Consider the following 21,010-nt stretch of genomic DNA (forward strand, 5'->3'; position numbering starts at 1 on the left):
AGGCCAGTCAGAAATGGCTAGTATCAAAAAGACAAGAAATAACAAGTGATGGCAAGGATGTAGAGAAAAAGGAATCCCTGTGCACTGCTGGTGGGAATGCAAAATGGTGCAGCCACTGTGGAAAACAGTATGGAGGTTCCTCAAAAAATTAAAAATAGAAATGCTACACAATCCAGTAATTCCACTACTGGGTATTTACCCAAAGAAAACAAAAACACTAATTCAAAATATATATGCATCCCTATGCTTATTGAAGTGTTATTTACAACAGCCCAGATATGGAAGCCACCTAAGTGTCCATCAATAAATGAATGGTTAAAGAATATGTGGTGTATATCTACAACGGAATATTACTCAGCCACAAAAAAAGAATGAGATCCTGCCATTTCTGACAACATGGAAAGACTTAGAACGCAGAATGTATTATGCTAAGTGAAATAAGTCAGACAGAGAAAGACAAATACCATACGATTTTACTCAAATGTAGAATCTAAAAACCCAACCAACCAACCAACAAGAACCAGAAACAGACTCATAAATAACAGAGAACAAACTGGTCAGTGTCAGAGGGGAAAAGAGTGGGGAGATGGGCAAAATAGGTGGAGGATAAAAAGGTACAAACTTCCAGTTATAAAATGTACAGAACTGTTGAATCACTATGTCATTCACTTGAAACTATTAGAACAGTATATGTCAACTATACTTAAGTTATAAATTTTTTAAAGAAATAGAGTATGTGCATTTTCATAGAAAAGAATAAATGAAATTTTAAAATAATCTCTAGTAATCAAAAAAGAAATAACAGATGTGCAGAAAAAACATTAAACATCACAACACAAAATGGCAGAAAAAATTCAAATTTATCAATGGTACAATAAATGTAAATAAACTACATTCATCAGTTTAAAAAGACACTGTCAGATTTGATTTTTTATATTGCCCAGATAGGCGGTTCACAAAAGAAATGTCTATAAGAGAAAGATATAAGAAGACTGAAAGTAAAAATTAAAAATTAAAAAGAAAATAACAGGAAAATACCTACCCACAAAAAAACACCTATTTTGATATTAGACAAAAAAGACTTAAAAAAAAAATTCGGAATAGTAGAGAGCATAAGACAATAATAAACAAGTCAGTTAACAAGAAAGATTTAATAATTCTAAACACATGAACAATCCTAAAATAGCTTCAAAAATTACAAGTCAAAAACTGACAGACATACAGTAAGAAACTAGTAATCATTTATATATTATTTCCAAAGCATGGAATTCAATACATCTTTCTTGATAATTGAAAAGTTGAGCTTAAAAAAAAAAAATCCAACAAACATAAAGAATATTTCACAAATACAATTACCAGGCTTGCTATACTATAAAGAGCTCTGCTACTATCACCTAGAAGATGGTCTTTTTCTCAAGAAAACAATGAACATTCATAAAAATTGATGATGTATTAGCCTATTAAGGTTATTCCAAGAAATTTCAAATAACCACCATCACAAGGACCACATTTTCAGGCTACAAAGCTATTAAGTTTGAAACCAATAACAAAAATCTTAAATCCCAATTTATTTGAATATTAAAAGTATGTTGCCACATATGTGGGAAAAAATATTGGCAAAACATATGCCTACGTAATAGCGGAGTAAGAATTCCCACATATTGGGGCGCCTGGGTGGCACAGCAGTTAAGCGTCTGCCTTCGGCTCAGGGCGTGATCCTGGCGTTACGGGATCGAGCCCCACATCAGGCTCCTCCGCTATGAGCCTGCTTCTTCCTCTCCCACTCCCCCTGCTTGTGTTCGCTCTCTCGCTGGCTGTCTCTATCTCTGTCGAATAAATAAATAAAATCTTTAAAAAAAAAAAGAAAAGAATTCCCACATATTAATAAGAAAAAGACAGTAATTCAATAGCAAAATAGCCCAAAAACCTTGTCCTAGCACTTCGCAGAAGAACACGACTGGCTGGTGAGCAGGCATATTAATAAAAGCATGAGGCCATTGGTAACCAGGGAAATGGAAATTAGTAACACAAAGAGATACCATTTTATATTCACTAGAGTGGCATATATTGACAATGCCAAGATCTGGACAAGACTAGGGTGTAGGAAAAGGGCTAACGGGCCTGAGTTGCTCATACTCTGCAGACTCCCAAGAAAGGTGGGTCTTCAGGACTGGCCCTTGGCCAGTTCCTAAGATAAGCTCTGAACTTTCTAACTAATAAGAGTATGTCTGAATCTTTGGGCCACGCTCTACTAGTGTGATCAGACAGTTCGTACCAACACTGTGATTCAGGAGGAAGCCTGTATTTGCTCCAAGGCGCTGGAGTCTGAGTGGCCGAGGTCAGTCACAGAGGCTGCGTGCTTATGCGACTGACCTCCCATAAAAAGCCTGAACACCAATGCTCAGGCGAACTTCCCTGGTTGGTAACATTTACACATTCTTCTGAAACATCGCTGCTGGCAGAATAAGGTACATCCAGGACATCTAGAAACTTGGGGCTGTTTGCCCTGAAATTCCACCCGTGTGTCTATCCCCTTCGCAGATTTTAATCTATATCTTTCACTGTAAAAATAACAAACCGTAACTGTGAGTTTAACAGCTTTGAGTTCTGTAACTTCTCCTAGAGAATCATCAAGCCTGGGGGTAATCTCAGCAGAGATCAGTGAGAACTCTACCATCACTGGTGGGTGTGAAACTGGTTGGACCCGTGTGAAAATAATTGAGAATGAGCTTAAGTTCAGCATTTGCGTATTCTCCAACCCAGCAATTTTACTTTTTAGGTACACATCCCAGAAAAATTCTGGTTCATGTCATCCAGGACACATGTACAAGAAGAACAACACTGTTCAAAAAAGCAAACAAGTCAAGATGCCCATTAATAAGAATTAGATAAATGCACAAGTCAAGATGCCCATTAATAAGAATTAGATAAATGCACACCATGGACTATTACATAGCAGTAAAAATGAATGACCTACGGCTACACATATCGTAAATTAATCTTAAAACTTGAACACTGCATGGAAAAAAAAAGAAGAATCCACAAAAGAAAAATATGGTATATTATGAGGATCAAAAACAAGCAAACCAAACGATAAAGTATTTAGCCATGTATTTATTACTCTTAAATCAAGGATGATGGAAAGAAAACCACAGATTTTCTTTCAGTGTTACCTCTTGGGGGAGTCGGGGGGAGAGGGGGGAGAATGAACAGACAAAAGACAGATGCAGGTTCTCTATAATGCTCTAGTTTGGGGGTGACAGCTGGTCTTCAAGATGGCCACAATAATGCCCATCTCCTCTTTTTCACCTTAGTCCCCTCCCACAGTGTACCAGAGTTGGTCTGTGTCCAGTAGATAAAAGAGATGGTTTATCACTTCTAAAATTAAGTTGTGAAAAATACTGCAACTTCTGTCTTGGTAGCTGTTTCTCTCTTTTACCAATCATTAGCTCTGGGGGAAGCCAGCCGCTATATCAAGAGCAGTCCTGTGGAAGCCCACGGTTGAGAAACTGAGGCCTCCAGAGAACAGCTAGGCAAGAAAGGAGGCCTCTTGCTAACTGTCATGCACATGCTTGGAAGTGGATTCTCCCACCCAGCCAAGCTTTCCTATTACTGGAGTCCCAGCAAACACCTTCATTAAAACCTCACCAGAGACCCACAACTTCCCAGTGAAGCCACCCCAGATTCCTCACCCCAGAAACTGTGGGAGATAATAAATGTCTATTGTCATAATTCACTAAGTTTTGGACTAATTTACTACATAACAATAAATAACTAATACAGCTTGGAAAGATAGTCATGGATATTTACTTATGATTGTTTTATTTCATGTAAAAAACATGTAAGTTATATATATATTATTTTTGATTTATCAAATGTATTTCTAAGGGGGGAAGTAAAATTGTAAATATCTCCACACACTAATTATAACAGCAGGTTCTTTAACAAATAATTCTTTTGCTAGCCTATAAGTGGGTATGTAAGAGGAAGAAAAGAAAAACTCTGGGGCAAAGTAAATTTTCAGCTTTCCTAAACTATAAAACAGTAATAAAAATCAAAATTTAAAAATAGGAAAAATTTACAATCTGAAGAAACTATTTTTTTTCTTAGATTATATTTATTTATTTGGAAAGTGTGTGCGTGAGAGAGAGTGAGAGAAAGTGCGAGAGATGGGTGAGGGGCAGAGGGAGAAGCAGACTCCCTGCTGAGCAGGGAGCCTGACGCGGGACTCAATCCGAGGACTCCGAGATCATGACCTGAGCCGAAGGCAGATGCTTAACCGACTGAGCCATCCAGGTGCCCTGAAGAATCTTTTAAAAACGATCTGTAACAACTCTCTTACTTTACAGAAGACAAAACAGGTCCAGCAAGATTTAATTGTCTAAAGTAGATCTCATTTTCCAAACTTCTTTTACTAGAATATGGTGGGCACAAAGGATGGTACAGTAAACATTACCTAACATCTCGAGAGGTACAGACCTGTTCAAATAAGTGGAACATTCTCAACAAAAAAACAAATTTAAAACCTAAAGTTGTCAGCATTTTCTTGAAAACTTACTGCTTTCCAAAGAGTGTACAGCCTACAGCAAAAAACTGATTAAGGTAGAAATCTAGCAAAAGAATGACAAACACAAAATTCCGAATAGTGTTTATCTCTTGGCATGAAGCGGAGGGTACAAAAGAATAGAGGGTACAACTATTATTCAACATAGTACTAGAAGTCCTTGCAACAGCAATCAGACGACAAAAAGGGATCAAAGGTATTCAAATTGGCAAAGAAGAAGTCAAAATGTCTCTCTTCGCAGATGACATGATACTCTACATGGAAAACCCAAAAGAAGCCACTCCCAAACTATTAGAAGTTATAGAGCAATTCAGTAACGTGGCAGGATACAAAATAAATGCTCAGAAATCAGTTGCATTTCTATACACGAATAACGAGACCGAAGAAAGAGAAATTAGGGAATCCATCCCATTTACAATAGCACCAAAAACCATACGTTACCTTGGAATTAACTTAACCAGAGACGTAAAGGACCTATATTCTAGAAACTATAAATCACTCTTGAAAGACATCGAGGAAGACATAAAAAGATGGAAAGATATTCCATGCTCATGGATCGGAAGAATTAACATAGTTAAAATGTCCATGCTACCCAGAGCAATCTACACTTTCAATGCTATCCCGATCAAAATACCAAGGACATTTTTCAAAGAACTGGAACAAACAGTCCTTAAATTTGTATGGAAACAGAAAAGGCCCCGAATCTCCAAGGAACTGTTGAAAAGGAAAAACAAAGCTGGGGGCATCACAATGCCGGATTTCGAGCTGTACTACAAAGCTGTGATCACAAAGACAGCATGGTACTGGCACAAAAACAGACACATAGACCAATGGAACAGAATAGAGAGCCCAGAAATGGACCCTCGGCTCTTTGGGCAACTAATATTTGATAAAGCAGGAAAAAACATCCGGTGGGAAAAAGACAGTCTCTTCAATAAATGGTGCTGGGAAAATTGGACAGCTACATGCAAGAGAATGAAACTTGACCACTATCTCACACCATACACAAAAATAAACTCCAAATGGATGAAAGACCTCGATGTGAGACAGGAATCCATCAAAATTCTAGAGGAGAACATAGGCAACAACTTCTACGACATCGGCCAAAGCAACCTTTTTCATGACACATCCCCAAAGGCAAGAGAAACAAAAGATAAAATGAATTTATGGGACTTCATCAAGATTAAAAGTTTCTGCACAGCCAAGGAAACAGTCAGAAAAACTAAGAGGCAGCCCACGGAATGGGAGAATATATTTGCAAATGACACTACAGATAAAGGACTGGTATCCAAGATCTACAAAGAACTTCTCAAACTCAATACACGAGAAACAAATAAACAAATCAAAAAATGGGCAGAAGAAATGAACAGACACTTTTCCAATGAAGACATACAAATGGCTAACAGACACATGAAAAAATGTTCAAAATCATTAGCCATCAAGGAAATTCAAATCAAAACCACACTGAGATACCACCTTACGCCAGTTAGAATGGCAAAAATAGACAAGGCAAGAAACAACAATTGTTGGAGAGGATGTGGAGAAAGGGGATCCCTCCTACATTGTTGGTGGGAATGCAAGTTGGTACAGCCACTCTGGAAAACAGTGTGGAGGTCCCTTAAAAAGTTAAAAATTGAGCTACCCTATGATCCAGCCATTGCACTACTGGGTATTTACCCCAAAGATACAGACGTAGTGAAGAGAAGGGCCATATGCGCCCCAATGTTCATAGCAGCAAGGTCCACAATAGCTAAATCGTGGAAGGAGCCGAGATGCCCTTCAACAGATGACTGGATTAAGAAGTTGTGGTCCATATATACGATGGAATATTACTCAGCTATCAGAAAGAACGAGTTCTCAACATTTGCTACAACATGGACAGCACTGGAGGAGATAATGCTAAGTGAAATAAGTCAAGCAGAGAAAGACAACTATCATATGATTTCTCTCATCTATGGAACATAAGAACTAGGATGATCAGTAGGGGAAGAAAGGGATAAAGAAAGGGGGGGTAATCAGAAGGGGGAATGAAACATGAGAGACTATGGACTATGAGAAACAAACTGAGGACTTCAGAGGGGAGGGGGGTGCGGGAATGGGATAGACCGGTGATGGGTAGTAAAGAGGGCACGTATTGCATGGTGCACTGGGTGTTATACAGAACTAATGAATCACTGAGCCTTACATTGGAAACCGGGGATGTACTGTACGGTGACTAACATAATATAATAAAAAATCATTAAAAAAAAAAAAAAAAAAGAATAGAGGGTACAAAGTTAGACTGCCAAGTTATCGGTAAGGTTCCAATTCCAGGGTTGAGTAGCAAGTTCCTAATGATTCATTATATTTTCATGCTTTTCTTCTTCCCAGTAACACCGCGAAGTGTTAAACAGTAACACTGTTTTGCATATATATGTAGTATTCTACTTAAAAGGAAAAAAAAATTGTAACTGTCCTTCATTGTAATTTGGTTTCTTTAACAAGAATTACCATGATATGAATATGAGAATATAGAGTTTTTAAAATAAGGAACTTTTTAAAATGGCCTTGATGACAAAGAAAAGGAAAAAAAAAAAGAGATCTCTGGTCCAAATAGTTATTCTACATTAAAGTGAAATGGTCAAGCACAGCTCTTAGCAAAGGCTAGCAAGTACATCCTTCGTATATGTTCTAAGTTCTAAGATGAATGTTAGCTCAAATGCAAAAAGTAAAGGGTACTCCAAATAAGTATCTGTTCCATGAAAAAGCTAATTTTAAAATAATTCCAGTCATAAATTTTTTTAAAGATTTTATTTATTCATTTGAGAGAGAAAGAGTGAGTGTGTGGGAGAAAGAGCACGAGAGAGGGGTGAGGGGCAGAGGGAGAAGTAGACTCCCTGCAGAGCAGGGATTTCCCCGGAACTCCAGGATCATGACCTGAGCTGAAGGTGGATGCTTAACTGACTGGGCCACCTAGGTACCTCTCCACTCATAAATTGTATTGAACCATTTCAGAGAAGCAACTTTTTTTTAATAAGATTTTCTTTTTATTTATTTGAAAGAGAGACAGAGAGACAGAGATAGCGAGAGAGATAGCTAGAGAGGGCATGAGCAGTGAGGAGAGGGAGAAGCAGACTCCCCATGGAGCAGGAAGCCTGTGGACGGGATGACCTGAGCCGTAGGCGGACGCTTAACCAACTGAGCCACACAGGCGCCCCAGAAAGCAACTTTTAAAATATTATGAAGATTTTCCTTTTAGAAATGTTAAAAACCAGAAGTATTAAAAACCCCACGGTTTTCCACTAGTCAAGTTTTCTACGTATTATATAGCTAAGTATAAGCATAGGCTCTCAATCATACACTATGAAAGAACAAAGGTGGAAGATTCACATTGCCCAACTTCAAGACTTACTATATAACTACCAGTAATCAAAACCATTGGTAAAAGGACATAGACAGAGATCAGTGGTACAGAGCACATTATACAGAAACAGACCCACACCTATGTGGTCAAATGATTTTCCACAAATGGGCAAACGCAACCCAAACCAAGAATGAGTACTAGTCTACAGGACAAATAAACTAGTTGCTTCAACAAATAAATAACTTTTTTAGACAACAAATTCTTGTATTAAATAAAAGAAGAACTATAATAACAAAATGCCTGTGGACTTTATCTGGATCCCTGTGGAATAAGCCAACTCAAAAAAGATATCTTTTAGTAAACTGTAATATTAATCTGGTATTAGGTGATGTTAAAGAATTATTTTGTTTGGGGCGCCTGGGTGGCATAGTCCTTAAGCGTCTGCCTTTGGCTCAGGGCGTGATCCCAGAGTCCTGGGATCGAGCCCCACATCAGGCTCCTCCGCTGGGAGCCTGCTTCTTCCTCTCCTACTCCCCCTGCCGGTGTTCCCTCTCTCGCTGTCTCTCTGTCAAAAAAATAAATAAAATCTTTAAAAAAAAAAAAAAAGAATTATTTTGTTTGATGTGATAATGGCATTGTGGTTATAATGCCCCTATCTGTCAGAGATAGATTTCCAAGAATTTATTAGGTGGAATATAAAGTGTAAGATTTCCTGTGAAATATGATAGAATAAAAAGGAAGAGAGTGACAAAAAAAAAAAAATCATTTTGAAATACTCCCAAGCACTCAACTTTCCTTAACGAAGGGCTATCCTCACAGGAGACTACCAGAGCCTTATCTGTCCTAGGGGAAGGGCAATTAGACAAGTGGAGCCTCTCTAGCTCTCTTGTCTCAATTAAGGGGAGGGTGAAGAAATGGCTAAGAAACTCTTCTGAAAGTCACAACCCAGGACTCTGACTCACTAAACAAAATGGAGATTTCATCATAAGATTATAGAACATTCCCCCGACACTCACCCCCCGTAACTTACAGCCACATCAACAGGGCTCCAGTATAAGAACAACGGATAACTAGAGGGCTCCAAGAAACACACTCTAGTTAACAAGGAATTTCTAGGGAGACCCAAAGACAACAGGGAACACAAAGACAAGGACATACAGGAAAAAAGCCTCTGACACAGAAAGCTACAGCAAACAATTAACACGGCCTAACTCCTCACAAAATAAACTTAAAACCTCATACTAAAGGCCTATTTACCTCACTTTCTGTTACCCTGATATCACGTTCAGCTTTCAACAAAAAGTTCAAGGCAGGCTAAAAGGCAAGAAAAGCCTAAGCTGGAGAGACAAAGCAAGCATCAGAATCAGACTCAAATATAACATTTTGGAATTAGCAAAATAGGAATTTAAAATAGCTATAAATCATATGCTAAGGGCTGTAACAGAAAAACATGCAACAGATGGCCACTGTAAGCAGAGAGATGAAAACCAAGAAAAAATCAAAAGGAAATGCTATAAAACCAAACAATGTAACATGAAAAAGGAATCAGTGAGCTTAAATATATGTCAATAGAAACTTCCCAAATTAAAATTCAGGAGTAAAAAAGAATTTATGTATGTATGTATGTATGTTAGAGAGAGTGTGCACTCGAGCAGTGGAGGAGGAGCAGAGGGAGATGGAGAGAGAAAATCTTAAGCATGTTCCATGCCCAGCTCGGAGCCAAATGTGGGGGTCGATCTCACAACCCTGAGATCATTACCTGAGCCAAAATCAAGAGTCAGACGCTTAACCAACTGAGCCACTCAGGAGCCCCAATAAAAAAGAATTTTGAGAGGGGAACAGAATATCATATAACTGTGGGACAATTACAAAAGATATAACATGCACATAAAAGGAATATTAGAAGGAGAAGAAAGAAACAGGAAAAATATTTAAGTAGTAATGGCTGAAAGTTTTCCAAAATTAGTGAAAAACACCAAACTACAGATCCAAAAGTTCACAGGCAATCATGCAGTATATTGCCAAAAATCTCCACCTAAGTATATTATATTCAAACTGCAGAAAAACAAGGAGGAGGGGCGCCTGGGTGGCACAGCGGTTAAGCATCTGCCTTGGGCTCAGGGCGTGATCCCAGCGTTATGGGATCGAGCCCCACATCAGGCTCCTCCGCTATGAGCCTGCTTCTTCCTCTCCCACTCCCTCTGCTTGTGTTCCCTCTCTCGCTGGCTGTCTCTATCTGCATTAAATAAATAAATAAAAATCTTAAAAAAAAAAAAAAAAGAAAAGAAAAACAAGGAGGAAAATCTTGGGGGAGGAAAAAATGCCTTGCCTATACATACAAGGAAAGAATTATGTCAGACTTCTCTTCAGAAACCATGTAAGAAGCAAGAGGGTAGAATGAAATACTTAAGTGTTGAAAGAAACAAACTACCAATCCAGGATCCTGTTTCAGTAAGATTATGCTTCAGAAGTTAAAGAGATTAAGGGAATAAAAAGATAAGCTACAGACTGATAAAAAAAAATTTTACAAAACGCATATCTGATAACAACCTTATTTACAAGATATGCAAAGAATGCTAAAAACTCAACAATAAGAAAACAAGCCACCCAATTTAAAAATGAGCAAAAGATGTGAACAGACACATCACCAAAGAAGACTGATAAATTACAAATGAGCATAGGAAAAATGCACAACACCACGTCATTAGGGAACTGCAAATTAAAACATGAGACACTACTACAGACCTATCCTCAGAAGTACTAAAAAGCAAAAGACTGACAACAAGAAATGCCTACAAAGATGTGGAGCAACGAGAACTCTCCTTCATTCCTAGTGGGAATGCAACAAGACACAGACCTTTTGGAAGACAGTTTGGAAATTTCTTACAGAGCTAAACAATCTTAACATACAATCCAGCAACCAAGCCCCTTGGTATTTACTCCAAGTTGAAAACTTATGTTCACACAAAAATCTGCACATGAATGTTTACAGCCACTTTATTCATAACTGCCAAAAGCTGGAAGCAACTAAGATGTTTCTCATTCAGTGAATGAATAAATGAATTATGGTACCTCCATACCAGGGACTATTATTCAATGATAAAAAGAAATGAACTTCAGTCCTGCCCAACATCTGAAAGAGGGGAGGATGAAGAGGTGAATCATGGGGGATTTTCAGGGCAGTGAAACTATTCTATATAATAGAATTCTGTATATAACAATGGATACAGAACATTATGTGTTTGTGAAAACCCAGGCAAATGTACAAAACAGAGTGAGCCCTAATGGTAACTATGAACTTTGGTTAACAATAATAGATCAATATTAGTTCATCATTATAACAAACGTAGGGCACTAATGCAAGATGTTAATAACAGGGAAAACTGTCTTTACTATCTTGCCCAATTTTTCTATAAGCCTAAAACTATTCTAAAAAGTAGTCTATTAGTTTAAAAAATTATTATTACTATAAAATGGTCAAAATGCTATTACTTCATTCTATTAAAAAAAACAAAGATATATACATAGGTATTTATGTGTACCTACACAGAGAAAAAGAATGAAAGGTTATCCCTATGTGGTAGAACTATGGGTTATTTTGAAGTTTTTCCTTTGTGCTTTTCTAAATTTTCTATACTGAACACAAATTATACATAACAGTTTTTCAAACTGTAAGATAAATAACTTTTTAAACTATTCAGACAATGAAATATTTCTGCAAAACTCACTCCACACAGATTTGTGGCTAAGAGCACCAAAAAAATCTAAGCTACTTACCTTCGGTCATAATGCTTTGGGTCATCCGTGATCCAGCAGCAGGGGCAATAGTGTTACAATGAATGTTGCTCTTCCAGCCTTCAATTGCAAGGGTATTTGAAAGTCCCAGAAGACCCAGCTTTGCAGCACTGTAATTGGCCTGGCCAAAGTTGCCATATATCCCTGAAGCTGATGCCGTCATAACAATCCTAAAAGGAAAATCAATCTCTCAAAATCTCTTTTCCGTGTTTTGATAACACTGCAACTCTAAGACTTTTATTTTTTTTCTCCGTACTATTACACCCACCAAGAGCAATTCTGTATACTGTCATTAGGTTCCTACAGTCATGATGCATATATGAAAAATAATGAAAGTAATCTCTCAAAATTCAACTACGAGATTTAACGATTTTAAAAAGAATCCCTGATCGAGACCAAATGAATTCAAGTATAAGAATGCATATTCATTATCTACTAAAAAGAGCAATAAATATTTATAAACAAAGTGGCAATGTATAAGTTAAAGTTATGATAAGAAACATTAGAAAAATCAGTTCTAATTCTTTAGTTCTCATTACTTTGTCCCTCTCTTTCTGGATAATATTAAATGCCTCATACTAAAACAATGCCTTCTCTAAAATATGACCCCATCTCACCCTATTTAGTGGACCAAGTAAAATAATTCGTATCATTTCTTTTCAGAACTTTGAGGGGTCAGGAGAAGCTAGAACTCTCCAATAGGAACAGGTATCACGAACAATTTCCTGCAAGTGGATGTGTGTGAACCCCAGGTTAACAGGAAGGAGCCACCTCCAGGCTCTGCCACGTTCTCAGTCACTCACACCGACAAAGCCACACTCCTATAGCTCCCAAACAGTTTCTAAAGACCAACTCATGTCGGACCAGTACCAGCGAGCTGGACACAGCACTCATCTCTCCTCAGTTGGTCAGTGGACACAGGATCATTACACTTTGGTTAGAGAATTAAGTACAGCTGAATCCTCAACATTTGTACACTGCTAGAATTATCAGAGAACACCAGGAAATTAGTTCATAATGAAAAGTAAGAGGTGAAAAGAAATATAAAGTTGGCCAGCTCAGCTAATCCATGACTAATGACACTAATTTAACGACAGGGTATATGCCAAGAGTTCATTAAAAGCCTGCACATGTCTGAAGAGAGCTTTCTCAATGTCAAAGCACTTATCTTTCCCAGCACACGAGGACCCACGCACAGCATCCCCGACCCCCCACTTCCGACAGTCACACGCAACTCTACCTTCCAAACTTCTGCTTCTTCATATGCTCCCAAGCTGCCCGGGTCACTTGAAATGAGCCTCGCAAATGGACTCTGTGGATTATATCTAAAACAATATATTATTTGTATCCGGTACTTTGTCAAAAATTAGATAGGCATGTCTCAGAATCAACGTAAGTAATGATTTATTTATACAAAGATGTTCATTTTACACCGAGCATTCAAAATCAACTACTGTCATATTGCTCTCTCAGTAACCATTTTTGCTTTTGTCCCAGTTATGTAACCAATCAATAGTTCATATCCATCCTCCCCATAATTTATAATAAAATTACTGTAATCCCTGTACACATCTAAATTCAATACCTTTAATTTATGCCTACTTTACATAAAAATCCACTAATACAAACATCCAAGAATTTTACACATATAACTGGGACTCAACACAAATATTAATTAAAGCGTAATGTGTACAATTGTTTAATCACAATGCTCGGCACGTGAAAGTACAACACTGTATGTCAACTATACTTCAATAATGAAAATTTTAATGAAATAAATTTTAAAAATCTTTAAAAAGCATACTCATAAACTACACAGTTCACTGTCCAGAAATGTTTGCCAATTCCTCACTATTTCCCTATATCCCTATTTTCACCAGGGTGAGTTGCAAATGAGCTGGGGCAGAGGGGGTCAGAAAATGGAGGGAGAGAGGGAGAAGTTAGGGGAGAGAGAGAGAGGCCCATCTGTTTTTAGAGATGTCAATCTAATGAACAGACAACTTGGGGAATGATTCAGATAGACAAACAACTCTAGATTTAATTTTATTCTTTTAATTATCAAGTTTTTCTTTTTTTTTTTTAATTTTATTTATTTAGCAGAGATAAAGCACAAGAAGGGGGAGCAGCAGGCAGAGGGAGAAGCAGGCTCCCCGCTCAGCAGTGAGCCTGACTGACTTGGGGTTCGATTCCAGGACCCTGGGATCATGACCTGAGCTGAAGGCAGACGCTTAACTGACTGAGCCACTCAGGCATCCCCAATTATCAAGTTTTTAAGCACTTTTAAAACCCTGATACGATTTATTTCCGTTTCGATCTGGAACCTCAAAAAATATTTTCATGCGTATATTAGAAGAATAATGTAAATGTGAAAAGAGGAACTTTAAAAAAAAAAGAAAAAAAAAAGGGGGGGACGGGTCCCCAGGGGGTTAGGAGTGGTGAGCTTCAGATGAAACCAGAGGAGGAAAAGGCCCGGCCCGCCAGAGCATACAGGAAATCAACAACGTAAGCCCCCTTGGCCAACAAATCCTATCTTCCTCAGTTCTTTTTTACCTGGTGCTTAAAATGGAAAGAGGAAATTAAAAGCTCTTCTTTGCTTAATTCTAAATCACAAAGATACTTTGCTTCTTCCCAAAGAACTCTGGCAATACACCCCAGAAGCACTATACCCCAGAAGCATGCTCCATCGACAGTGATAGCTCACTTAGCATGCTTCCCACGATTCCAGCCACCATTATTTGTTTAGTTCTAACAGTCAATGAAAGTAAAGGCACAAAGGGTGCCTGGGTGGTTCAGTTGGTTAAGCATCTGCCTTCAGCTCAGGTCATGATCTCAGGGTCCTGGGATCAAGTCCGGCATCAGTCTCCCCGCTCACTGGGGAGCCTGCTTCTCTTTCTACCCCTCCCCCCACTCATGCTTGCTCTCAAATAAATAAGCAAAATCTTTAAGAAAAGAAAGTAAAGGTATGAAGAGCGAACAGGAAAAAAAAAAAGTGATTTATTATTTAAACTCAATCTTTCCAACGTGGCATTCCTCATGGGATTTTCTCCTACTCGTTGGAAGCTTCAAACTTGCATCTAGGGTTTCCCCCACACCAGTTCTCAGATCTCCAGCATCTTCAAGGCCCCAGCCTCCCTTCCATATCCTGCCCTTGTTCTTGAAATAAGAATCGCACCAGTAGCAAAGCATGTGGAAGACTGTTGAGAGTCAGTACGGCTGGAAAATGCTAACAGCTTCTCAAGAAGAAAAAGGGGAAAACGAATTGAAAGACAAAAATCTTTTCAGGTAACTCCCGCCAAATGATTTAAAACGTTTTCATTCATCGAATGTCAAGAGAAAACAGGTTACTTCCCACTGCTGTGGTCATTTTCAGTCGCAAAGCATATTCACCATGTTCACCATCTACAGTAGCAGAAGCAAAAGCAGGCAGAAGCAGGGTTTTCCTTACACGTACAAATGAGTCAAATATGAAAAGGCTAAACGGATAGGTATGCTCCAGAGACCTGTGTCACAAACAACTTACCCCAGTCTTCGTCACTTATCCTAGCAAAGGAATTGTCCCTCAGAATCCTAAAAACAATGACATTACATAGGTTAGAGGGAGGAGTAGCCACTTTTAACAAACCCAAAAACTTCGCACGTACATCATTCTACTCAAAATGAAAAAAGAAATACTCACCCAGCATTGTTGACCACAACATCTACAATATAAAAAAATCCAAGTCACAAACATAAAAGCAAGTATGTTAATTTGCATTGGCTTACAACTCATATTTCTTTCAAAACTGGGCTTTTTCTCCCCACCAGAGAAAAGTAAATAATAATTGTAGCAGAAGAACAAAAGTTTATAGCTATAGCAAAACAAAACAAAACAACCTGATTCACAAGTATCTCATCACAGTAGAGCTTTCCTCTCAAATTTACATATGTAAATGTTTCCACCTCTACCTTCCGCCAAAATTCTATCAGCTGTTGCCCAACTCTTAGGTTCTTAGCATTCAATGGTAACCACATGCCCGCCCTCACTTAACCTCAGAATTCACTCAGAAAGTTAAAAGTTTAAAAGATTTTTCTTTGCCACTCAAGAGTCAAAATTTCAGAAAGGAAACTATTATAGAGTTAGAAACTGATGGCTTATCTTACCACATAATTGTATTCTCATTATTTAAAAAAAAAGAAATCATTTTTTTAAGGCTCAACCATCATCCTGGGGCTATTCTCACCCTCTTACTTTACGTCTTCGTGGCCACTATCCCTCCGTCAAATTGTATGTGAAAAGTCCCTTAGAAGCTCAACCCAACATAACCAGAAAAACAAATCTACTAGACTTGGGGAAAAAAAAAAAGGCAGAGGAAGCACATTCAAATTACAAAAATTAATGTTTTTTAGACTGTAAACGTGGTGGGCTTATCCATAGGGATGTTTCCCTGTAGTAGCTCAATAACTTTTTACTAAAAAATAAAAAAAAAATTTTAAATGACCTTTTACTAAGAATGTGTGGAACTAAACCAGGAAGATTATCTAGAGAGGGAGAAACTCAATGACACATTTGAAATCCTTCTCAAAAATAAAGATTTTTATTACATATAACTCATCTTAATTAATTCACAAGGTAGTGAATCCTTATAATCCAAATCATAATTATCTAAAAGATTCCACAGGGTCCTCTATTGTCAAAATATTTATTTTATAAACATATTTGGGCATAATTAAATTTTCATAAATAAGGAAATGCTCCTAATTTTTTTTGAAGTTTGTAAGTCCAACAAAATATAAAACAAACTCAATATATTTTTGCATAAAAAAATGCCACCTCGAGCCTTTTGTGGAGTAAGGTAGGGTATGTAAGATAATCAATTGGTAAAAGAAATCTAAAAACTTGGCTATATAAATAAATAAATATAAATAAAACCTTGGTTATAAAGAAAGAAGGAATTTTTTATAAACAAAAGTAAAATCAAAAAATTTGATTACGAAGACAGAAGCTGCTCTGTTAGTGCCATAAACACAAAGAAACATCACCTATTCTTCCAAAAGCTTCTAGTGCTGTCCTCACAACCTTCTCTCCTGCTTCCACTGAATCTGGAGGAAAGGAAAATTAGTTACAAAACATCAGTAATATCCCTCAGAAATAAGTTCTAAATTCTGTGGATCAGAGCACGTGACAGATCCTATTTACTCAACAGAATTCATTTCCACAAAAATAAATTCATACTGCAGGCACGTAACAAATCAAAATACAGATGATCTAATGTGACAAAGGAAGTGTAGCCCCTAAAACAATATTTTAACTTACCAAAAAATAAAAATTAAAAAATTAAAAAATGGAGAGGGGAATAAAAAAAAATGTTGGCAATACTATCCAAAGCAACACTGTCTAAAACAACTTTCTGTGAGGACGGAAATGTCTTATCTCTATAGTAATACAGTAGCTGCTATCCACATGTGGCTACAGAGCCGTTGAAATGTGGCTAGTATGACAGACAAACTGACTATTTAATTGTTTAATTTGTATTTAATTTTAAATAGTCACAGGCACTTCCCCTTAAAGATGCAAATCAGAATTTACAAGGGAGGCGAGGGGGTACATGTTTAATGGGAAAAAGCATGTTCAACACTATATAACTACATATGGAATGAAGCCGACTGTACATTACTAAGTACAAAAAGCAAAGCTCAACAAAATAGAGTGGCTTTCTTACTTTCTGTTCATCAGCCCAGGGGAAGAGCTTATATCCCTGGAGTTGTGTGTCTGATGGTCAGGTATCAACATCCCACCGTCTCTCTCTATGTTCTCTGCAATCACTGGGGAGGAGCAAGGAAATATATTCCCTTCCCTGAGATCCGTATAGTCCTGAGTTAGATCTGCCAAAAATAGGCACCCATCTAAAGAATGGAGAAGTAGAAGACTACAGATGCAGGCAAATCTTGGGACCAGAGTGCAGAGCAGACTGCTGAGCCGTGAGAACGTGACAAGGTCATCCAACAGCATCCAACAGTTTTCTTGTCGCATGTGCCCAGACCTTCTGATGATGACGCAAACCTCTAATTCTTTGGATGAAAATCCTTCATACTTGGAAACCTGCAAGAGCTTCTGCTTTCCTAACTGCAGCTTGATTGACTGATAAGGGCTGCATATCAAAACTGGGGGGAGAGGAAAGGCAGATTCTGGAATTTTTCTCATTATAAAATAGATTTTTTAAACTCCAGAATTAAAAAAATAAAAAGAAAAACAAAGTTGAAAACATTTTTGTAGATCTTCAGTGAGAAAATAAGATACTAAAATATGTCACATTTTTCCCTGAACACTCAGAACAAATCATATCCTATTTCCTTCCCTTTAAAATTTCAAAATCAAGTGACTGGCAATCTAATTTTACCTCTGGCTAATAAAAACTATCGAATTTGCAGAAAAGTTAATAAGCACTCGCTTTTTAAAATAAATCTATTCAAGAAGGTTCCTTATGGATACTATTAGAATCAACATATCAAATGCTGTTTTCCTCATGGCTTTATTTTGATGCCTAACTTTGATTCTTAGGTTTTTATAAAGGTAAGAAAGTTACATGGAGCAATGATTACTTGTGCAAAATGGAACTTGGTGTTTGGACACCAGAAAGGAGACACTTTGCTTCCTACGCTATATTACTACAAGAATTTTTCTTTTTTTGTTTAATGGGATTTTTTTTTTAAATTTATTTGACAGAGAGAGACAGCCAGTGAGAGAGGGAACACAAGCAGGGGGAGTGGGAGGGGGAGAAGCAGGCTCCCAGCAGAGGAGCCCGATGTGGGACTCAATCCCAGAACGCTGGGATCACGCCCTGAGCCAAACGCAGACGCTTAACGACTATGCCACCCAGGCGCCCCCTACAAGAATTTTTCTAAAACAATTTGTAAAAGAAGAATCTAATGTTATTCTGTAGAAATACCTAAAACCTTTTAGCTAAAATGGATCTTTTAGGGGCGCCTGGGTGGCACAGCGGTTACACGTCTGCCTTCGGCTCAGGGCGTGATCCCGGCGTTGTGGGATCAAGCCCCACATCAGGCTCCTCCGCTATGAGCCTGTTTCTTCCTCTCCCACTCCCCCTGCTTGTGTTCCCTCTCTAGCTGGCTGTCTCTATCCTGTCGAATAAATAAATAAAATCTTTTAAAAAATAAAAATAAAAAAAAAAAAATAAAATAAAATGGATCTTTTAAGAACAAGAGCACATTCCTACCCACATCATTAATCATTTACTGATTTTTATCATGTGCTGATTAATAAAAATGTTAAATAAACAATATGCTGAAAGTTAAGAGTTGTGAAATAATCTACATCAAAAGTTTTTAAAAACCTTATATATTATATAAATAAACAGCCAAACAGATTTGGCTGCCTTGGAGAAAATCTAATCTCATAATCACTCTGGAATGCTGAGACATTTGCTCAATGATTATTAACGTGAGCAAAAGGATTAGTCGAAGGAAAATGCAAGAAACGGGATAGCTCATTCAAATATCATACCATAGTTGGCCACGGCTTTTCCACCTTTACTTCTTATTTCTTCAACAACCTTGTCAGCAGCTGCCAAGGAGCCTTTACTCAACCCCTTCATGTCCCCTCCTAAGTCATTCACTGCAAATCAAAAACAAAAAAGAACTCATTTCTAAACCTCAGAATACGAACTGGAAATAAAATCCCATTGTGAGTGTATTTCTTCTGTCATCTCCTCAATTCCTCCCGACCCCGTCCCCATCTTATGAAACATGCCAGGAGATACATACTTTCAAACATGGCTTTCTGCTTCTAGAGAGAGAGATGAAGCAGCAAAAAAAATATATTTTTTAATATAGATTTTATTTCTTTATATGACAGAGACAGCCAGCCAGAGAGGGAACACAAGCAGGGGGAGTGGGAGAGGAAGAAGCAGGCTCCTAGTGGAGGAGCCTGATGTGGGGCTCGATCCCAGAACGCTGGGATCACACCCTGAGCCGAAGGCAGACGCTTAACCGCTGTGCCACCCAGGCGCCCCAGCAAAAATATTTAAACACTGGTTCAGGTCATGAGATTTTTAACTTTGCAATGCTTTTCCTTTCTTGAAAAGAAAAAGAACATGATTCAACTCACTTTCAGCAAAAAAGAAGAAAAATATTCATGAAACATACTGTATCAGGGTCTACCATAAAAGAAATAAAAATTATTGTTAAAAGAGATCAGAAACTGAATACAGAACTCATATGTGTTCAGCCACTAGTTGATACCATGACTCCACGTTAAATGTTTAATGGCAGACCATACTCACTGCATAACATCTCGCTGCATCCAGTTTTACAGATACGAACATTCATCAAGCACTTACTATTCGCAAAGAAATTGTACTACAGAGGGGCACAGAGATGTAGGAGAACGGTGCTGGTTCTCAAAGACTTTCTCATCTACTGAACGTTAAGCGTGGGTTGGCTGGAGTAACACACAGATTTTAACAATAAGTACATAAAGACCAACAGAACTAAATAATGGGGACAAAATACAAAAGTTCGTGTCTGTCACAATTTCAAGTTTACAAAATAACATGCCAAAACTAATGAGAAGATAACATAGATCAATTCCTAATAACTTGAAAAAAACAATTGAATAAAAACAGCTGGGGCAAAGAAATAATTTACATTGCAAAATGAACATTCTATAATAAAGTGATTATGTAAATTTAGAGAGGCAACAATAAAAAAAATTACTAGTTAATCAATGGCATGGTAATATACTAAAATTTAAGGCCTTTTAATACAAATTGATGGTTGCCACATCTGGGAAAAAAACATGACTTTTTTTTCATTTTAAAGAATGCCCCTCTCCGTCTCTCTGTTGGTTGGTTGTTTTGTTTTGTTTTGTTTTCTCATTCAGGTGAAGGTGGGATGGGGTTGGGTGGTTAAAGATGAGGGAATGAGGCAGGGAAAAAGCCAATGCCTAGCCACACCGAAAATCTGCTAAGTCAAATGTGTTTTCTTATAACTTTTTTAAGGTAAAGGGTTTTTCAGAAGGTGGACCGGAATGTATTTTTTTACCAATATAGTCTTATTGTCTGACTGCAAATAAAAACTGGTATGAAAACACAGAGTCATGGAAAGAGGCTTCCATTATTCTCCCTCAAGAGACGAAAAAAGATGATCAAGACTAAACTCCTCTTAATTGTCCATTTCCATGCAATTACTCAAATGACAGGAAACAACCAGTAAAACAATACCAGGAGTTTAAGACAGGCAGCTAAGAGTCTTTTAAGAGACTTTTTAACTAAGTAAAGCAAAGTTCAAATGCAAATCGGCAAACAGGATGT

At 37.7% G+C, this 21,010-nt stretch overlaps 1 protein-coding gene across 1 annotated transcript in view; it reads right to left on the reverse strand.

Annotated features, from left to right (window-relative positions):
- HSD17B4 (hydroxysteroid 17-beta dehydrogenase 4) overlaps positions 1-21,010 on the reverse strand; it is an 89,133-nt gene that overhangs the window by 56,111 nt on the left and 12,012 nt on the right. Inside the window, exons 3-8 of the mRNA XM_045794867.2 lie at positions 19,204-19,314; positions 16,722-16,781; positions 15,379-15,400; positions 15,223-15,269; positions 12,943-13,027; positions 11,685-11,872 (exon numbers count right to left, since the gene is read on the reverse strand). Of these exons, the coding sequence (XP_045650823.2) occupies positions 11,685-11,872; positions 12,943-13,027; positions 15,223-15,269; positions 15,379-15,400; positions 16,722-16,781; positions 19,204-19,314 (513 nt within the window). The remainder of the gene's footprint in view (positions 1-11,684; positions 11,873-12,942; positions 13,028-15,222; positions 15,270-15,378; positions 15,401-16,721; positions 16,782-19,203; positions 19,315-21,010) is intronic.

The sequence above is a fragment of the Ursus americanus genome, chromosome 5 (assembly GCF_024610735.1).
Source record: "Ursus americanus isolate L20-20 chromosome 5, mUrsAme1.1.p, whole genome shotgun sequence".
Lineage (NCBI taxonomy): Eukaryota > Metazoa > Chordata > Mammalia > Carnivora > Ursidae > Ursus > Ursus americanus.